This window comes from Artibeus jamaicensis, unplaced genomic scaffold (assembly GCF_021234435.1).
Source record: "Artibeus jamaicensis isolate MK-2021 breed Jamaican fruit bat unplaced genomic scaffold, CSHL_Jam_final contig_519, whole genome shotgun sequence".
Taxonomy (NCBI): domain Eukaryota; kingdom Metazoa; phylum Chordata; class Mammalia; order Chiroptera; family Phyllostomidae; genus Artibeus; species Artibeus jamaicensis.
The window spans coordinates 26332377-26354904 of record NW_026521871.1 but is presented as its reverse complement, the minus strand read 5'-3'; the positions used below and the strand labels follow the sequence as shown (position 1 = coordinate 26354904).

Below are 22528 nucleotides of genomic sequence, written 5' to 3'. Positions count from 1 at the left end.
TAGCTGATGGCAATTAGGAGAACTGTGTGAGGTCCTGAGGTAGCCACTTTGAAGAGGACAGGTGTCACTGCCTATATACAATGTTTCTTATATCTTGTATCTTCTTCAATTAATATCTCTGTTTTTCATATTGCATGGCTAGACACCTTCTGGATAGACCTCATATTATCATGCCTGTGGCAGTTCTACACATGCAGATAGATGTGAAAACTCACCAAACTGTGCAATTAAACACACAGGTTACTTTATATTAATCATACCTCATAAACTTACAAATTAAGAAAAGACTGCATGGCAGGTATATAAAGTTTTTAGGTGTTTTTCCCCCAAACTACATTTATCAGTAGTTTATTATAGCATGGGTAGCTTATGTAAGAAAGAGGATATGAAACTCCAATCAGACATTTCATACTCAAAATAAAGGGCTTGGCTTTATTCAAAAGATCTTTATATATCTGAATTAAAGCAAAATGTTCATATTAAAATAACAAATTTACTTATAAAATTTTCCTGCAGGGAGGGGAATATATGGGGACTAAATAGTAATGAAAACATATAATAAAGAATAAATTAAAAATTAATTAATTAATTAAAAAGAAAAAAAAAAAACATCAAAAAGAAAAAAACCAGGCCCTGGTTGGTGTGGCTCAGTGGACTGAGTGCCAGCCTATGAACTGAAAGGTCACTGGTTTGATTCCAGGAGGTCAGGTCACATTCCTGGGTTGTGGACCAGGTCCCCAATTGATGGGGGCATGTGAGCGGCAACTAATTGATGTGTCTCTCAAACACTGATGTTTTTCTCCCTCTTCTTCTCCCTCCCTTTCCCTCTCTCTGAAAATAAATTAAAAATTTAAGGAAAACTAAAACAATTTTCCTGTTTTAACTAACTTTTTAAATCAACTGGCCAATTATAGTCTCAAATGCGTCTAAAGTAATGTTATCTGTGCCTCTCCGACTAAACACACCAATAGCAAACAGTAACAAATGTGTGTATATGAGCCATTGATTCTTATGAAATATGTTCTTTAATAATGTAGTTTAATATTTTTAAAGTTCAGAGGTTTCACAGAAAGACAAACTAAACTCATTTGCAATTTAGGATGACAAATATACTTGGGAGATACTCTGCTTCTACTTTGATGCATACAGCTGAAGGTAAAAGAAAACAACATTATGAAACTGTTGTATTATCTGCAGGGGTTCCCTTTTCTCCCACCTTCACAGACTGTTACTTAATTTTTATGGAACAAGATGAGTACCACTGAACAGGAAGCAATGCAATTAATTTTTTCAAATATGAAGATAATCACATCTTATTATGGTTGCATTAACTTAAGACTACCTCATTAATATTCCACCAATACAAATGCAAGCACATAGTGTGCTTCAGACAGTGTTAAGTTCTGAATTTGGACGAATATGGCAGTGGTGGTGGAGGTAACACATTCTTCCATAGTAGCAATATGAAATTTATTTAGCTTTTATAGCCAAAAGTGTTTTCCAGAAAATAAAACAAAGTAGAGTTTCTACTATACTCTCCAGAACTACAAAAATGTAATAAATTATAAGTAAAAAAGCTAAATATTTAAAAAAAAAACTCTTACCGGTATCTATGAACAAATATACCCTTAAAAATAGAGTTCATCATATTTTCAATTTCATCTTGGTTTTCTTGTAGCTAAAATAAAAAATGAATTATTAAAATGTTGATCATATTGTTTACAGCAATGATTTTCAAATTTATTCATTTCACAGTGCAAATTATTAATATTCTGCAGCATATCAAAATATATAGGTTTTGCTGATCTGACAAAAACAAAGAGGTATAATTTTGATTCATTCACACCAGATGAACATTGTTGTGATGGCTGCTGTCATTTTTTAATTTAATACTCTAAGTAAAAAGAATTTAATGCCTTTGATTAAATAGTTGAGTACTGCATGTTTTAAATTTTTTTGTAGCACAACGGTTAAAAATCGCTGATTTAATATGAACAGTTTCCAACTGCTTTAAATAACTAGTTATTCTTATTCTGGGTAATTTATCAATCATTTTTGTCACTTATTATGCAATGGATATCTGATCTTACCAATGTTCTTGCATTATTTCTATAGCCATATTATAGTGGTTTTAGAATCTCCTCTGTCTCTCTTGAAAAGTGCAGAGAAATTCCTATCTCCAAAATACCACTTGTTTTGGCACTAGGGCTCAATTTCTACACTTTTTTTGTCCAAACCAGGTCCCTGGGCTTGGTTTTGCCTTTCTTGGACAGATCACCCATGACTATCATACTTGTCACTGCAGAAGAAACATCCAAATCTACCTAAAGTATCAAAATATGACTCTGTATCTGATTAGCCCATGACTGTGAGTAGACGAAGTTCCCAGTGTAGCAGGCATATTAAATGAGAAGTTAACATGGATCCAAACCATCGGTATTGGAGTAGAGCAACAAAATAAAACACTATGGCAAAAGATAATACATTTTAGGCAACACTGTTTTCAGTTAAAGTTTGGGTTTATTCACTGCTCAAAAGGAACAAAAACCCTGATAGAAAATCACATTCATTGTGTTATTTCTTATTCTAATTTGTTTTGTATTAATACCCAGTGAAATACTGGCTTTAACAGTATACTCCAATGTGAAAAAATTTCTTGACTTACTCTTTTACTGTATACTTTGTTTCAGGTTTTACTGAAATAAGTTTAAAAATACTTTTATACTAAAGCATTCAAACTATAGCAAATTACTCTTAAGTTTTAAAACCTAGTTTTCCTGCATTTATTATTTTTAAAAATAATTAGTTTATAACAACTATATGTTTGGTTAGCAGTACTTATTGAAGCTACAGTTCCAAAATTTAATCCCGTAGTATTTCAAACATGGTATGTATTGTTAGTTGAAGTGTGCTACTGAAAAGATCATAGGTTAAAAGTGCTAAACCCAGTACTTCAAACCTTGTTTGGAAATACGGTGTGGCAGAAGTAATAGGTTAATATGGGGTTATACTGAAGTAGGGCGGGACTATAATACAGTACGACTGGTTTCTTAAAGGAGAAATTTAGAGACTGACACACATAGACAAGGAGCAAGCCATGTGAAGATGAGTTATTTTCAACTTCTAGCCTACAAAATTGTAAAAATAAATTCCTTTTCTATAAGTCAGTCAGTTTATGGTATCTAATACAGTAGTCCTCACATGCCAATACAGAATGGATGATAATTTAATCATAAGTTTGCTGCTTTTTATTGCCTGTTATAAGCCATTATTCATTGATAGCAGTCTATATGTGGCAATGTGATGATCCTTTCTCCAGTTAAAAGAGAATAATACTGCAGATCTAAAATTTTATTTCCTAGCAGATGAATAAAAATATTACCTACTAAAATCTCAGTTTAAAACCATTTCAGCATATATATATATAAACTTCATTATAAAACTGGGATATTATTCACAAGAATGCCTTATACATTTAGGTAATATGTATAAGGCATTCTTTCGTGGTCTTTCGTTCTCCTGGAAATGCAGGCTTTGCTGACCCTTACTTCTGATGTGAATGCTCATCATTCTTTCTGTGTCCACAGCACGATAATCTTAATGACTTAACTAAATCCCATACTACATTCCTTCAAAAGTAGAGCTGTTCTGTGATTCTCTTCTGACATGAGACAGCACTCAGGAATCACTGGCTGAACACTGCAGTGTCATTTAAAAACTTTGAGAGCAAAGAAAGAACTAAAAAAAAGTAAAGTAAAAAATACACAAACTGTTTTACAGAGAATAAAAAAGTAATATATAGTTTACAGATTTACAAAACATAAGAATTTCAGATACCATGAAACTTACTTCTTTGCGCTTCTGAAGTAATAACTCCAACCTTTCATTGGCTCTTTTCCCAATCATTTTATTTCTTTCAGCTTCATACTGTCTCTGTGTATTATCCTGATGAATACTTAGGTTTAAGGCAACGTTCACCAAAGCAGTCATCAGCTTCATGGCTATGAAATAAAGGAAGAGTATAGTATTCAACTAGGAATCACACCTTCATCCATAATATTACAAATCTTCATCCATAATATAATAGAAACAGACGAAAAGAAACTACTCAATCTCTCTTTTACAATCTAGGCATAATTTACGTTAAAAGTAAAAAATTACTTTATAGAAGTAAACTTATTAGCTTAGGCTGTAACATAATTTTCTCTGCCTCAGTGTCACTACAGTTTGACTCACGAACATTTTTCTCTTAAAAACAACCTCATCCTAATTATCAGCAGGATGGATTTAGGTAGTACCTTCTACAACCTGTCTTGCCATTTCTCAAATATACACAGCTTAGTGAAAGCATACTAATCTGACCACCAGGCCTGTGCACACAATCCCTTCCTTTCTTACTTAGATGCATTAAAGGTGCCTCAGATGCTTGTAATCAGTTCATGATCTATTCCCCAAAGATGGTCCTCTGCCTGTATTGCTTACCTCTGTGAATGGCATAACATAACCTTCAACCCCTAAAAAACAGATTGATCCACTATTCTCATTAGAGTCATTAAAAATGTATTCTGTGAATTTCTGATTGACCTATTTTCCCGTCACAGTGTTAATGTACTTTTCAATGTTCCCTTGTATTTATAAAGCTTGTTAAATATTTTCAAACCTCTATTTCAAGTCCTCTAAGAAAGGAGCATGACATAAACCTTAAACTTTTGTTTATTTATTACTGAGATGGTGAAAATGTAGGAAATATTGGTAGAGGAACAAAAGGGCTTGTGCTGTTAAAATAACTTCCCTTTATATTCTTCTTTTAAGTTATTTATCTACAAATACAAATGATCAGTTATAAAAATGAACTGATCAATATTTTGGAAAACTAATCTGCTTATCTCCAAACATATCCATAATTAAATTAGAGCATGTACTTCTTTTAAAATGCCCCTAATTCCCAGTGACTTCGGGTAAAGACTGAGGTGTAGGTAGATACTCTGTCTCCTCATACGAACAAAAGAAGGACAACAACAAATTAAAAAACAGAAAACAACCAGAACTGCCGGAAAATTGAATGGTACAGAAGTCCGACCACTAAGGAATTATTAGACTGGTAGGAGGGGCTCATACAGGCAGCAGCAGGGTGGGGTAGGGAGGAGATGATGCTTGGCAAGGCAGCAGCTGGGGGACCCAGTGGTGAGGCAGTGGCTGGCAGACCAGGGCAAACCAGGCAGTCTCAAAACCTATGGCTGTAATAACCTGTGGGTTGTGGCAGTGGGAGACACAACCTCACAGGAGAGTTTGTTGGAGAGACCCACAGGGTCCTAGGACTTGTACACAAACTCCATCACCTGGGAATCAGCAACAGAAGGACCTGATTTGCTTGTGGGTAGCAGAGGAAGTGACGGAAAGCCCACTGAGAGCTGAGTAAGTGGCACTGTTCCCTCTCAGACCCCTCCCCAACATGCAGAAGCACAAGGCAGCATTATGGGTTGCCCCACCCTGGCGAATACCTAAGGCTCTGCCGCTCACAACATTATGGGCAGGCTGAGATAAAAAAAAAAAAAGTACGGCCCAAATGAAAGAACAGATCAAAGCTTCAAAAACAGAACTTAGTATGAAGAGATAGGTAACCTATCAGATGCAGTGTTCAAAACAGTGATAATCAGAAATGGTTGACTATAGTCACAAAATAGGGGAAGAAGTAAAGGCTACCCAAAGGGAAATAAAGAAAAATGTACAGGGAACCAATAGTTAAGGGAAGGAAACCCAGACTCAAATCAACAATTTGGAACAAATGGAAGAAGAGAACACTGAACCAGACACAATGAAGAAACAAGAATTAAAAATAATCAGGAGAGACTTAGGTACCTCCAGAATGACTTTAAATGTTTCAACATATGAATCATAGGGGTGCCAGAAGGAGAAGAGGAAGAACAAGAAACCGAAAACTTATTTGAAAACATTATAAAGGAACTTCCCCAATACAGCAAAGGAAATAGACTTCCAGGAAGTCCAAGAAGCTCAGACAGTCCCAAAGAAGATGAACCCAAGGGGGAAGGCACCAAGGCACATCATCATTACATTACCCAAGATTAAAATGAAGGAGAGAATCTTAAAAGCAGCAAGAGAAAAGAAGACAATTACCTACAAAGAAGTTTGTATAGGACTCTCAGCTGATTTCTCCAAAGAAACCTTGCAGGCAAGAAGGGGCTGGAAAGAAGTATTCCAAGTCATGAGAGGCAAGGTCCTACATCCAAGATTGCTCTATCCAGCAAAGTTATCCTTTAGAATGGAAAGGCAGATAAAGTGCTTCCCAGATAAGATGAAGTTACAGGAGTTCATCATCACCAATCTCTTATTATATGAAATGTTAAAGGGACTTATCTAAGAAAAAGATGATCAAAAATATAAATAGTAAAATGACAACAAATTCACAACTATCAAGAAATGAACCTAAAAAACAAAAACTAAGGAAACAACTAGAACAGGAAGAGAATCAGAGAAATGAAGATCCTATGGAAGGTTATCAGTGGGGAGATGGTGGGGGCAGATTGAGGGAAAAGGTACAGGGAATAAAAAACATAATATGTAGGCATAAAATAGACAGGGGGGAGTTAAGAATAGTATAGGAAATGGAGAAGCTAAAGAACTTATATGTACAAACCATGCACCTGTACTAAGAGGGGCGGGAATGGGGATACCAGGCAAAGGGGACAAAGGCGAGAAATAAATGGGATAACTGTAATGACATAATAAAACATAATTAAAAAAAAATAAAATGCCACTACTCCCCTTTAATGCTGTATCTCCCTACCTACATATCTACCTACACACACACACACACACTCTCTCTCTCTCTCAATATTCTGCAACTCTATGTACATTTTGCCTAACTCCATGTTAAGAGGGATTACTACTGCCCTTAAACCAAAATATTAGATAAGGCAGAAATTCTAAAAACAAATTTAAGTTAGAGACTGTTTAGAAATCTATTTAATAAAAATGTTTTCTTTTTCTGGAGACACAATGTCTCAATAAATTGAGAAATATTAAAATAGAGGCTAGTGATTTTATAGCATTTGATCATTGTCCATAGAAGATCTGACAGTACTATGAAGACCAAAAGCACCTTTTAAATTAATCTGTATAAAAAAAGGAGAATAGCTCAAAGACAGGAGTGATCTGGGGCATTCAAACTTCCCAAGTCAGGACTAATATTTAACAGAGCATGTTGACCATACAGAGTCTTATTACCCAGTGAAGCTTAACTCATTATATACTTCTAAAAATCAAGGAGTTGGAAAGCATTAAAATTAACAGCAAACTCTGGCTGGAGTTCACTGGCAGTAGCTGACACAAAAATTTTTCTTGAATTTAGTAACTTTTGTTTTCAGCCACATTTCTTTGTTAACCCAGATCCTAAACTCCAACTGTCATTGTGTAATACCCTCCCCCCTCATCCTAGACATATAAACAAAATGAATCAACATAATAAAAGAATGATAAATGTAAAATAATGATCAACATTTTCAGAAAAGTATTATGATTCTGTAAAACCTAAACTTCATTGAAATTTTTATTTAACCTACCAACATATAAGCAAATAAATAGCTATTTAAGAAAAACTTCTAATTTCTGCATAGCATGAGCTCTCAATTTTACTGACATTAGTAACAGAACCATTTTATAAATTAATATTGATCCTACAGAAATTCAGCCTGGATTCTGTGAGGTGGGCTTTTAAGTGCCTTCTCCTTATCTACCATAGAGAAGAAAACTTCATTTATACTTCACATATTAAGTACTGTCTTTCACTTATTCTGGTACTATAAAGTGGTAATCTTATAAACCTCAGAATTGAGGTTTGCAAACAGGTACTAACAACAAACAGCTGTTGCCAGTTCATTTTAAGAACGAAAGATGTTTTTAGAAATGTTTATTAAGAATCTGACAGACTTCTGCCAAGATGGAGGCATAGGTGGAGACTCTTTGCTTTCTCACACAACCAAGTTTAGAGACGACTAAATATTAGCAACAGAAAACACAGCCAGAACACAGAAAACTGAACTTTTCGGAAGTCTCATAACAACAAATTCTTCAGTCTGACCGGTAAAGAGGGGCGAAACCAGCAGCCTGAGGAGCGGGGTTGCACAGGAAAACTCGGTCAGACGGACTTAGGCACGCAGAACCCAGGTGCAGAGTTGGACCTAGTGAGAGACCCAGAGACTGCAGGGAAACAGCAAGGGAGCAGGGCCGAGATTTGACAAGCGACGGAGTGGGCGATTGGACGGGTCCCAACAGGCCCCAGTGGCAAGCTGCAGTGGAGGGCGCCGCCATTTCCCCGGCTCTGACCCCGCCTCCACGTACAGCGTCATAACTCAGCAACCTGAGTGGCCCTGCCCTGGGGAACCACCTAAGGCTCTGCTCCTCACCCAGCAGTTCGATACAGCAGAGGGGGTCGCCATTTCCCCACTCTGACCACGCCCCCACATACAGCGTCACAACCCAGCGACCTGGGAGTCCAAGGCTCCGCTCCTCATACTTAACGGGTGCGAACAGACAAAAAATGGCTCAAGAAGATCTCAAAGCCCCAGAGCCCATAACTCTAAGCAATGAAGAAATAGCAAAACTCTCAGATGCACAGTTTAAAACACTGGTAATCAGGATCCTAACAGATCTGGTTGATTATAGCCACAAATTAGAGGAGCATATGAAGGCGAAACTAATTGAAATGAATGGAATTGCACAGGAAACCAACCGCAATGAAAAGGAAACTGGGACTCAAATCAATGGAGTGGACAGAACAGAAAATCAATGGCCAAACAGAAAAGAGCCAAGAAGCAAGAATTCAAAAAAATGAGGAGAGGCTTAGGAACCTCCAGGACATCTTTAAATGTTCCAACATCTGAATTATAGGGGTACCAGAAGGGGGAAAGGAACAGCCACCAGTGGAAAACTTATTGGAACAAATAATAAAGGAGAATTTCCCCAATCTGGCAAAGGAAATAGACTTCCTGGAAGCTCAGAGAGTCCCAAAGAAGTTGGACCCAAGAAGAAACACACCAAGGCACATCATCATTACATTAGCCAAGATTAAAATGAAGGAGAGAATCCTAGAAGCAGCAAGAGATAAGGGGACAATCACCTACAAAGGAGTTCCCATCAGACTGTCAGCAGATTTCTCAAAAGAGACCTTACAGGCAAGAAGGGGATGGAAAGAGGTATTCCAAGTCATGAAATCCAAAGACCTACAAACCAAGATTGCTCTATCCAGCAAAACTTTAATTTAGAATGGGAGGACAGATAAAGTGCTTCTCAGATAAGGTCAAATTCAAGGAGTTCATCATCACCAAGCCCTTATTATATGAAATATTAAAGGGACTTATCTAAGAAAAAGAAGATAAAAAAGATGAACAGTGAAAGGACAGCAAACTCACAGTTATTAACAACCACACCTAAAACAAAAGCAAACTAAGAGGACAGCTAGATCAGGGGCAGAACCATAGAAATGAAGATCACATGGAGGGTTAGCAACAGGGGAGTAGGAGAAGGAGAAGGGGGGAGAAGGTACAGAAAATAAGTAGCATAGACGGTAGGTAGAAAACAGATAGGGGGAGGGCAAGAATAGTAGGGGAAATATAAAATCTAAAGAACTTGAGACACGTGGTCATAAACTAAAGGGGGGAACAGTGGGTGAGCGGGTGTGGAGGATGGAGGGGAATGAAGAGGGGAAATAGAACTGTAATGGCATAATTAATAAAATATATTAAAAAAAGAATCTGACAGAGTAATCTGTATCTGTTGAATCTAATAATGAAATGACACATAAAATATGTATTTCATTTCTTTTGAAAATCATTTTATTATATTTTACAAAATAGTAGGTTATAACAGATTGGTAATTAGACTAGTCTTTCACCACAGAGTCCAAGAAGCACTTGTTTCATGCTTCCCCATTCACCTATCAATCTGACAAATACTGAGCAGTGTTCCATGTACTACAAATATAAACATTAACAAGACAGTACCTGCTCTCATCATTTTTTACATTCTAGTGAGAATACAATTAAAAACCAGAACATACAAATGAAAAACTATGTCAATTAATAAAAAATTTACAAAGAAAATTAAAATATGGCCAAAAAAATTAAGTATGGTAAAAAGGATACAGAGTAAAAAGGGTGGTCAGGCAAGAAGGCCTCTCTGAAGAGCTAATGTTTAAGCACGAAGTGCGTGAATGAGCAATTGATTCCATGAAAGAACAGTGTTCTAAGGGAGAGGGAATAAAAAGCGCAAAGGTTATGAGGTAAACTGTTATAAGGAGGGCACATAAAAGAGCAAGGTGGTTAGTATAGCTAAAGCACAGAAATACAGGCAGAAGCAAGAGATGCATGCGGTTCACGAGAAAATAAAGAGGCCTCTTTATATGGGTTCTACTAGGATCAAGTAAGATCTCAGGATTAGATCTAAATGAGGTAAGACCAACTAAAAATTTTGGAGTGGGTGAGAAATATTCTGATTTACATTCTAAACAGACTACAGAGTAATATAAGTTAAAAAAAAAGAGCAAATAGACCACCAAAAGAGAGCTAAAAATATTTTGACAAAAATCTGCAATGATAATTCTCAAGAGCTTCTTTGTCTTAAGCAAGTCAGTAAAGCAATGCTGGCTTAGATACAAGTTGTAGGAATAGGTAGAGAGAAATGTTTAGATGTATGGTATATTTTGAATTCAGCGCTAGAAGAGTATAATACATTGTAATGTACAAAGTGAGGGAAGTAGAAAACACAACGGTAAATTACAGTTTTGTGTTTATTAGCATCTAGCAGATATAACATTTGGAAGACATCATCAAAGATATTGGTATTTAGACTCCAAAAACTGGATGGTTCACCTATACAATGGATAACTATTCAGCCGTTTGAAAAAAGTGGCATGATTTGTGAACTGAAAATAAAAGCCTGCCAAGTATTTGTTTATGAAAGAAAGCAAGATTCCTGGAATTGTGTATATTATGCAATTATTTATAGAAAATAAGTAATGTGTTATTTATTTTTATGTGCCAGTCACTTTGCTAAGCTCTTTACATATTCATTTACACCTCACAACTCTATCAAGTAAGTACTATTCTAATTATCATTTTTTACCATAGAGAACACTGAGGCATACATAGATTGGCTAAAAGACTTGCAAGATACATAGCTAGTAACTGGCAGAGATAGAATTTGGATAGGCTATCATGCTCCATAATTCAAGTTCTTAACCAGTAGAGCATACTGACTCTCACTGAATATGTATGTACTATTATTTTCATAAAACATGAAAAGATATATAAGAAACTGGCAACTGATTGCCTTCAGGGAAGAGAATTTGATAGCTGAGAGCCGAGAGTGATAAAGTGACATTTCATGATGTAACTGTTATTTTTTACTTTTAATTTTAAATCACATGACCAACTGTATTATCTCTCCCACCATCATTATATTTTAACAGAAATAATGAAACTATGGAATTTGTTTTCAGTTTATTCACTGAGGAGTAAAGGAGGACAAAAAATAAAGAAGTACGAAATTTCAGTCCTGAGATAATTCAGTATTTACAGTTCAGCTTTCTAAGATAAACCAGGACAGTGTGGTATTCCAGAAAATAAGGAATGACAGTGCTTCAAAGAGAAAGTAGCTGTGTTTCTATACAGAAAATGATGATTAACTGGGAGTTGTCTGGTGAGTTTGACAATGAGACGGTGCCATATTTTGCCAGGTATAATGCTCAATTTTTTGCTCAGACTTTTGAGGGAAAAATAAGCATGTGCACTGTACATGAGTGGTACTAATTCTGTATCTATGTTTGTAATTCTTTTATTTATGCTTATGCATTAAAAGTATAACTCTAGAAAGCAGTGTCTGTATGTTAAAAAATAAATGTTAAAATTCTTTTACAATACAAAAAATGACCATTAAAATATAAATAAATAATTGAATTAAAAAAATTAAAACTAAAGTTTTTTTCTGAAACTTTCGGCCAAAAACATGGGTGCGCATTACACACAGCAAGATATGATAATTGCTTACCTCAACAGCAGAAGCACTGAAGTGGTAAAGATAGAAACCTGAATGGAATGGGTTCAAAGAGAGTTAGAGGACAGAAAGTGAGCCAAGAAAATGAATTCAAAGAAATGATTCTTTGAGAGTAACTGTAAAAGAAGAAAGAGAGAAATAGAATTGCAGCTACAGAGAGATGAAGAAATCAGGGAGGTGTGATGGTGAGTCCTGTGTGTCAACTTGACTAAGTGGTAATATTTAATCAAACACTAATCTAGAGATTACTATGAAGGTATTTTATAGTTATGGTTAACATTTAATTGATTTTAAGTAAAGGAGTTAACCCTTGATAATATAGGGGACCTCATTCAATCAGCTGAATGCCTGAAGAGCAAAAGCTAAGTTTTCCTGGAGAAGCAATATCTGCCTTAAAACTGCACAACTTCTGCCTAAGTTTCTAGCCAGTTGGCCTGCCCTACAAATTTCAAATTTGCCAGCTCCTATAACTACATGACCCAAATCATTGAAATAAATCACCATCTCCATAGATATAGATATCTCTACGGGAAGATATCTGTATCTATAGGTATGTGTCTTTGTGTGTGTTGTCCGTGTTTAAGTATCTCCTATGTGTTCTGTGTCAGTGGAGAGCCCTAATACAGAGTGTTCCTAAAAGCTAAAAGCCATTATAGTACAATAGTATAATTAAATAATTATTTAATAAAAGGGGGAAAATTGAAGTCAGGAGAGAGAAAAGACAACTTGGAGAACAACATTCATGAGGCAGTGAACAGAGATAAGATCCACTGCACAAATGACCCTAGATAAAGCTCACTGTGAGAAGAGATGACTGATATATAGATACAGAGTATATGGATACAGCTGCACCTAAAGATGTCTAAACTTTTAATCTCATCTGTTGCTATTTAAGCAAACAAGATAATCAGCAAAGTATGAGGAGAGAAGAGGAGATATTATAGGTTTAAGAAGGTATGAAATTATAGTAAATAGAACTTTTAGGCAGCATTAAGGGTCCATTTGTGAGAAAAATGTAAAATCTAGCCATTATAATCATATGTTTTTCATCAGCTTCTTTCAGCTGCTCCAGTGATGGTATGGAGCAGGTGATAATGAGTTTTGTCTAGGGAATATGATGGACAGAGAGAGGCAAGGATGTTAGGCATATGAATGACATGATTATAATAAATCTGGATGACAGAATCTGAGCTGAGGTAGTAAGAACACGAAGGGTATAAAGAAAACTAAAAATATAGTATCAAAGGATTTCAAGTACCAATAGAAGAAACACAATACTGGAAATGGAAATGTAAAAAAAAATAATGCAACAAATTAAAGTGGTTATCAGCAAACAGGATGGCTGAAGTAAAGATTGTGAGTTTGGACATTTTAATCAATATTTAACTTGCATTTATGTCTTTCTAAACATAAAAATGAAAAAAAAAACTACATTTCTATTTCAGGGTATCTATTATACATTTGAAAACTATTACTATACACCCTAGAAATATGTTTGTTAATAGCACAAACTAAAATAGTTAAGAAATGAATTCCTGTTTTTATAAAAAAAACTTATTTCAACAAAAGCCTTGAAAAAACTTCCACTTTATAAATGATAAAGATCTAACCAATCCCTGTATCTCCTTAAAACCCAACTACAGTAAGGAAAAAACAATGTTCATCTTCAATGCATTCAGAAAATACCTGAAACACCAAATAACATATTGAATTAATATTCAATATGTTGAAAATACCTGAAACACTGAATAACATATTCAATTAATATTAAATATGAATAGTAGAAGGATAAGCAGAGAACACACAAACCAAATGAAACTGTCAAATAAAAAGTATGACAACTATTTCTAAACGAAAAAAAAAGATTTTATTCTGTAGAACCAAGAAGCATTTCAGAATTAGAAATACTACTAGTATTTCTATACAAGATGGAAACAAGATTTCTAGTTTCCATACAAGATGAAATGAGGTAAGATCTGAAAAAAGAATTACAGCCCTCCCTGAGTACCTGCAGGGGACTGGTTCCAGGACACAAACATATACACACACACCCTACAGATACCAAAATCCATGTAAGCTCAAGTCCCCCATATAAAATGGTGTAATATTTGCATATACCCTATGCAAATCCTCCTGCCTGTTTCAAATCATCTCTAGATTATTTGTAAGACAACACAATGTATGCTGTGTAAACAGTTGTTTAGGGAATAATGACAAGAAAAGAAATGTCCATGTTCAGTACAGATGCAACCATAATAGGCTCCAAGTACATAGTACAAGTCAGCAAAAACACAACATTGTTTTCTGAATATTTTCCATCCAAGGTTGGTTGAATCTCTGAATGCAGAACCTATGGATATGAAGGGACAAATGTATTATTTCATATATTAAGTAATTAAATCCCTATTCTCCACTCCAACCTAGGCAGTCAGGCAATTCCTCTAACACACACCCATTTCAGAAGTGTAGAAGTTTATTCCTTGAAGAAAATAAACCAGAGATTTGGAATCATTAGACACAGAGGAGGGATATACATGAGGTACAAAGTACTGTGGGTGCTCTCTCACCCTGCCCAACGCCCAAGAGGTAGACAAAAACCAAACTTAAGTAAATTAAAAAATAATTCTGTAAAGAAACTATTAATTCCTCAAAGAGAAGTAACTATCAATACCAATAATTTAGTCTACAATGAAAATGATACTTCATCAAAGGACTACTGTACAGTGATATTCACTAAAGAAGCCAGAGGCTACCCTTTCAAAGACAACACAACAAAACATATACAAACACCACTGACAATCAGCTTTTCAATGTTTCAGTGTCAGCAATGACTAGAGAGCCAAAAAAATTTTTTTGAGATAAGTTTCCAACATGAAAGACAGTGATAAAAATAGAGAATAAGAAGAGATTAACAAAGGCTTGGAAAATAAGAACTCAGAAAACTTAAAATAACAATCAATAATACTAACTTCATAAAGTTGAGGAATACAGGGAAAGGGAACAACAAGGTTAATGGAAAATGGAAATAATGAGAAACTCAGGATTATTTAAGACAATAACATGTGAACAACACATGTTATTCATCAAAGATATTCATCAAAGAATGCAAAGCATAATGAATAGGAAAATACATATGTACATCAGGGTATATCATCGTATTTCAGAACATCGTATCCAGATTTTCAGTGCCCGTAAAATAAGAACTCATAACTTCTGGCTGCAAAAACCAGTGGGGAATGAGTCAGGGAAAGAAACCGCTGGAGCCCCAAGCAGTTATTCTTAAAAACCCCACAGATGACCTTACCCAGACTCACTCCCTCTCAGCTCCAGCAATGGAGTAGCAGCTTAAAAGGCACCATGGCATAAAGGGAGGAACTGAAGTGTGTGATACCAAGTTGAGACCTCGGGGATAGCTCTCTCCCAAACAGAAAGACAAGCAGAGAAGAATGTCCCTTTTCTGAACCCTCCCCCAACAGAGCCATTGAGCCAGCAGGCAGGTGCCATATTCGAAACTCCATTAACAGAACACTGTTTGCCCTGCATTGGAGATCCCCAGAGACTCTGTCCTACACACCTTATGGTCTCACTCAAGCTGGAAACAGAGACTTTCCCATATGAATAGCTGGTCTTGGCACATGCAAAACAACTTCATTAAACCTTTCAAAAAAGCTACAGCCAGCCTCAGTGAGCCCCCAGCCTCCATACCTCTAGCTAAGCAGGCCTGCACTAATAGCAGACAACCTGGATTCACAGTTTGGCTTCACAGGGGAACCTCCAAGTCCACAGATTGCTTTATAGCTTATGCAAGGTGGCCTCCAGCATAACAAAGGTGGAGGCTGACCCTGGCCTGTACCACCTGGGAAACACCAGCGCCTGCGCACCCAGTGGACAGCTACAGACCACAATGGAGCACTACCACACTGTCCCTGCAAAGCTTATCTTCTGTGGAGGAGGGAAGTTGGGGGTCAGTGCTCACAGCCAGTCCTTACAGCTGACTGGCCTGGGTACATCATTCCTACTGACCTGCCAAAAGCAATCAAGGCTCAACTATAAGAGGAGGGTGTATTCAGCTGACACACAAGGTGTACCTTTAGTACCTAGCTGAGGTGATAGGGGAGGCTATGCCACTGAACCCGATAAAACACCTACTACATTAGGCCATGTTAGCAAGACAGGGAGTCATAGCAACTTGACCTACTACATACAAGCAAACGCAGGGAGGCTGCCAAAATGAAGAACAAAGAAACATGGCCTAATGAAAGAAGAGATCAAAATTCCAGAAAAGAACTAAAGAAAATGTAGATAAGAAATCTATCAGATACAAACTTCAAAACACTGTTTGATAAGGATGCTGAAGGAGATTAATGAGAACCTCAACAGCATAAAAAAGATCCAGTCAGAAAAGAAGGACACACTAATTGAAATATAGTACAATTTAGAAGGAAACAACAGTAGAGCAGATGAAGCTGAGAATCAAATCAATGAATTGGAACATAAGAAGAAAATAACTATACAGAACAACAAAGACAAAAAAGAATTCCAAAAAAGGAGGATAGTACAAGTATCCTCTGGGAAAACTTCAAGAAGTACAACACTCGCATCATAGGGGTGCCAGAAGGAGAAGAGAAAGATAATGGAAATCTATTTGAAAGCATAATGAAAGAAAACTGCCCTAATTTGGTGAAGTAAATAGACATGCTAGTCCAGGAAGCAAACAGACCAATCCAAGACACATCATAATTAAAATGTCAAAGGTTAAAGATAAACAGAGAATCTTCAAAGCAGCAAAAGAAGTTCATCACCTACAGGGGAGTTCCCATAAGACTATCAGCTGATTCCTCAAAAGAAACTTTGGAGGATAGAAAGGATTGGTAAGAAATATTCAAAGTCATGAAAAACAAGGACATACAGCCAAATTGCTATAAACAACAAATATATCATTTAAAATCGAAGGGTAGATAATGAGCTTTCCAGACAAAAAAAAAAAACTAAAGAAGTTCATCATCACCAAACCGCTTTTATATGAAATGTTAAAGGTATTTGTTTAAGAAAAAGAAGGTCAGAACTATGATCAATAAAATGGCAATAAATAAGTATCTATCAACAATTTAATTTAAATGTCAACCTAAGCTAACAAGAAAAACAGAGACAGCCCTGGCTGGTGTAGCTCAGTGGATTGAGTGCGGGCCTGCAAACGAGAGTATCGAGGTTCAATTCCCAGTCAGGGCACATGCCTGGGTTGCAGGCCAGTTTCCAGCAGGGGACGCACTACAGACAACCACACATTGACATTCTCTCCTTCTCCTTCCCTTCCCCTCTCTCGAAAAATAAATAAATAAAATTTAAAAAAAAAAAAAAAAGAAAGAAAAACCAAGACAGAATCATGGATACAGAAAGCATTTTGATGATTACCACATAGAAGGTGAATGTGGGTGAAGAGGTAAGGTGATGAAGAAGTGCAAATGGATAGTTACAGAATAGTCGTGGGAATATAAAGTATAATATAGGAATTAAAGTAGCCAAAGAACTTATAAGCATGACGCATGGACAAGAACAATGGTGTGGGAATTGCCTGATGGAGTTAGGGTGCCGGGTGGAGGTGGCAAAGTGGGAAAAATTAGGACAACTGTAATAGTATACTTAATAAAATATAATTTTAAAAAGTAAAAGCATAGTAAATACAAGTCACAAAACTGATAACATCCTATTTGTCTGAAAATAAAAAATTCTCACATGTTCACATGAGGAAAAAAATATCAACATGTAAAGGTAATTATGAGGTGCTATGATTATGGCTAATGTTTTTAAACTTTAGTTTTATTGTTGACACTATTACAGACGTCCTCATACCCACCACCTCCAGCCAGCCCTCATGCTCGCTCCCTATAGGCATCACCACACTGTTTTCTGTGTCTGTGGGTTGTGCGCATATGTTCTTTGGCTAATCCTTTCACCATAAGTCTGTTCCATGTATCCATGCTTCTGTTTCTATTTTGTTCATTAGATTCTACATATATGAGAGATCATATGGTATTTGTCTTTCTCTGATTTTATTTTGTGTTTTTCTCCTTTTCTGAATTCTCTATAATTTTAACAAAAAACAATCCTCCAAAGAAAGCTAATTTTCTCACCTGATGATAGAAAGTAAAAGAGATAAATATAAGAAAATAGTTTCTTAACTAGAAATTATATTTTATGGATATAGTTGTGATATAGTGGCATCCGCAAATTTGGTAAATCACTTTCACAAGTCCCATGAAAATTCTTAAGTCTACTATACAGAAATCCTGGCAAATTAAAAAAACCTCCTGTATCTATAAGAGTGGTGATACAAACAAAGATGATTAAGTGAAGAAAAAGTAATAGTGCAAGGACAAAGCAATCAGAAGGCAAAACTCTAGGAAAACCTTTTAAAAATACATTTTGTTGTGATATCTAACAATGAAATTCATATATAGTTTAAAATCAATGCATGGTTCTAACTTCAAGACTGTTTACATAATAATTACATTCCTGAAAAATTGTTCATTAACACCCATGTAAATACTTGTTACAATTCATATAAAAATTTTTGTGATAAAAAAATCATATTAAAATATAAAATATAAAGGAGAGATTACTTATTTTTCAAAGATAACCATATATACTGGTTAACCAGGAATATCCTGTCTGGTTAAGAGTTATAAAAGTTGTACTGAATTTAATAAATACAATTTGGGAATTGAGAGCCAAAAACTAAGTAAAATGACAAGTCATGTTGTTAGTTTTCTTAATAGTGGTTTTTGATTGAACTGAATTATTTATTTCCTTGTTTATATCTGATTTCCCATTTGTAATGTCTTTTATTACAAAAATAAAGTGCATGTTTGATAAATTCCAAGTAAAAACATGAATGAATGGAAACACTAAACCATGATTAGCTCTTTATGCCTTTATGAAATACTACCAGTAGCTGATTAAATGTCAGGCACCAGTCCAAGGACTCCCAATTTCTTTTAATGAGGTAGCTACCATTATCTCCCCACTTTGCATATAATGAAAATGAGGCTGCTAGATAAGGACGTGTCCAAGTTCCTCATCTAGTAATAGACAAAAGAGGGATACAAATCCTGACAGTCTGGTCCAGAACCCATTCTATGAATCACTGTATTATATAGTTTCAGCAACTGAAAGTCAAAGGAAAAAATACAATTTTACTGAGGCAGAATAATTTTCAGTCTAAGATTGGAGACAAAACAATATCATATATCATATTTTTTCCTCAGAAATCCATAGATGTTAACTTGGTAAAGAATGCTAATCAATAATGAATATTATGTCAATATGAAATCAACCATATATGAATACAATACTGTTAAACAGTAAGACATGAAGAAATGTTTACTTCCCCAAGAGTCAGAGAGTGACCTACTCTTTACTACTGGTAAAGATTGGTCTCCTAGCATACTGAAGCCACCTGAATATCGTATGATCATCTTAATCACATTTTCTAATTATTCCAAAATTCAAGTTAGAAAAACATAGAACAAACTCAGTCGTCAAGCCATTTTTAGTATGTTTTGTATTCTTAATCCCACTTTATTTAAATTAGCATTTTCACCTGACAGTGAAAGACAGCCAATATTATTTTATTTTGTAACATCATAGAAATTATGTAGGTGATAAAATGGCAAAAAATTAAAAAGTGACAGACCATTATCCTGCAAACAGCCATCCAACAGAAATTTCTTCAATTTCTTACAAAGTCAATAATTTGTAAAGTATTGGTATACATTTAAAAGCAAATGTCTAAGAATAATATAATTATAAATATGAAAAATAGATGATTTGAGTAAATTTTTCTTCATAATGCCAAACAACAAAGTGGTAAGCAAACAAAGAAATCCTACCCATTTTGACCTTAAAAATATTTTCTCAGGAAAATTACATCAAATTTAGAAAAAAAAATGTGCCCAACCTCAGACTTTTAATCCACCAAAATAATAATAATATAATATTACTTATAAAAATCAAATCCACAAACTATGTTCTAATATATCCAACTGAGATAGCTATTTAGAACAGAAATAAGGGCACTTAATTCTGTAGATTAATGATTGATTAAAACTGTACTATGAAGTAAAACTTCAGGTCAAATAAATATGACAGTATGTTTTAAATTTCCAATTGAGAGAACAGAAAAAAACCCCAAAATATGATATAAAATGTAATTATAGTCTGTTCCAATTTAATGATAAAGAGAATTCCAAAATAAAGAAGAAAGAACGGTTATCGCCAATAAAAATAAATAAATAAAACTATGGAACAGACCTAAAGTACTATAAGGTAAAATTTTTTTTTGCCCTGGCTGGTGTAGCTCAGTGGATTGAGGGAGAGCCTGCAAACAAGACAATCGAGGTTCGATTCCCAGTCTGGGCACATGCCTGGGTTGCAGGCCAGTTCCCTGCAGCCAAGTTCCCAGCAGGGGACACAGGAAAGGCAACCATACATTGATGTTTCTCTCCCTCTCTCCTTCCCTTCCCCTCTAAAAATAAATAAATAAAATCTTTAAAAAAATTTTTTTAATGTTATGAAACTGTATTTGAGCTAAGCAGAGGATATGCCTGGAAGCAAGACCTCAATAAGGCTGAGTAAAATATTACCATGATGAAAACTTTTAATGGAAATGGGGTAAAAGTATACAATTAAATACAATACAGAAACACTAACAATAGGGACACATTATTTAACTGATAATAAGAAAACAAGGTATTTGAAAAACAGATTAAAAGTATGTACTAGAGATAAGACCACTGTGATGACTTATGAATCTCTGTAACTAATTATATTTGTATCCTATAAGACAACTAACCTAATTAATTGTCTATCTTCTTAGCTAAGATATAATCAATACCGTGGAGCATTTTATTACAAAACCAATAATCATTTGTGGCTATAGCTGCCTTGTAAAACTGTCCATGTAACATAGTCTCTGAAGCATAGGATTAAATGTTCCTGCCCATTTTATCTAGTCCCCAAGAGTTGTCCTGCAAAGTGAATAAAAAGTATTCTCTTTTGATCTATCCCTTGTACACATATACCATTAAACACACACACACACACACACACACACACACACACACACACACACACACACACACACAGCAGAAGGCGAAGATGAGAACAGAAAAATTCTTGATGAGATGGGTGATTATTACCCATTCTGGAATTAAGTTCTACACAAAAAAATCTCTGTGCTTTGTTGAAGGGTAGGTGACTGATACGTCTCACATTTTATAAAACCGAACCTTGGAATATATGATCATTAACACAGACACACAGTAATATTTTGAAGTACATTTGAGAATGACTTTAAAAATGGTTTTAGCTTTTGAAAAAAATTGATAAAAACATAATGATCTGTTTTATTATATCTGATTTAGAAAAGTAACTTCAAATTCAAATAAGGTCAATAATTATGTAAAAATAGCACTTAAGAAAGACAAAATGGCATTTACCAAGCAGGTTTTTAAAAAAGCTATCATGATCACAGGTAAATAAATGGGGGGAAGAGAAGGCCAGAAAAGTACTAAAGAAGGAGGGATGTAGTCAAATCTACAGCAATAGGAAGAAAGCCATCATTAGAATATATTTAAGTACATATAAAGTTAGAATATATCTAATTAAAGGGATAAATATAGAAAAAACAATACGATAATGAAAGTCACTAAATATGTGACAAAGGAAAGAAGAGCTGAATTATACTATCATAAAGTAGGTGAAACACAGTAATACTTCATTTACAGGGCAATGAAAAACAAATGCAAATGAACTAAACTGAATTTTATAGAAAATCAAAACATTTTAAAAGAAAAAACATTCAGGTCCTGACAGGTATGCATCAGTGGGATGGACATCTTCCCATAAACTGAAAGATTCCTGAGACAACCACCCATCAATGTTTCTCTTACTCTCTTTCTCCCTCCCTTGCTCTCAACAAATAGCCCTGGTTGGTGTGGCTCAGTAGATTGAGCACTGGCCTGTGAACCAAAGGGTCGCCAGTTTGATTCCCAGTCAGGGCACATGCCTGGGTTGCAGGCCAGGTCCCTGGTTGGGTGCATGCAGGAAGCAACCACACATTGATGTTTCTCTCCCTCTTTCCCTCTAAAATTAATTGATTAAAAAAATTAAAAATAAAAATAAACATAACAGGCACTAATAGAATGGATTAACTATATAAAGGAGATAATTGAAAAAATATAGTGACTTGCAACAGTTAAAGCAAAAAATGAAAAATTACACAATATTAAATTAGTAAGCTTTGACCTAGAAACCTGATAAACTCTGGGGGCAAGGCCATGCAATCTGTTTCAATAAATATTGTAGATGATTCTATTGAATGCTGAAGTTTGCAAAGCAAATTCTTATTATATTAGATAAATGAGAAATCTAAATGCAGGATTAACTGCAATTGATTGAA

The 22528-nt window shown here is 35.2% G+C and overlaps 1 protein-coding gene across 3 annotated transcripts in view; it reads right to left on the bottom strand.

The window, feature by feature from the left end:
* STAG1 (stromal antigen 1) overlaps positions 1–22528 on the bottom strand; it is a 388204-nt gene that overhangs the window by 146884 nt on the left and 218792 nt on the right. For all 3 annotated transcript variants that reach the window (XM_053669339.1, XM_053669338.1, XM_053669340.1), the window contains 2 exons: positions 3850–4001; positions 1605–1678 (listed from right to left, as the gene is read on the bottom strand). In XM_053669339.1, coding sequence (XP_053525314.1) covers positions 1605–1678; positions 3850–4001 — 226 coding nt within the window. The remainder of the gene's footprint in view (positions 1–1604; positions 1679–3849; positions 4002–22528) is intronic.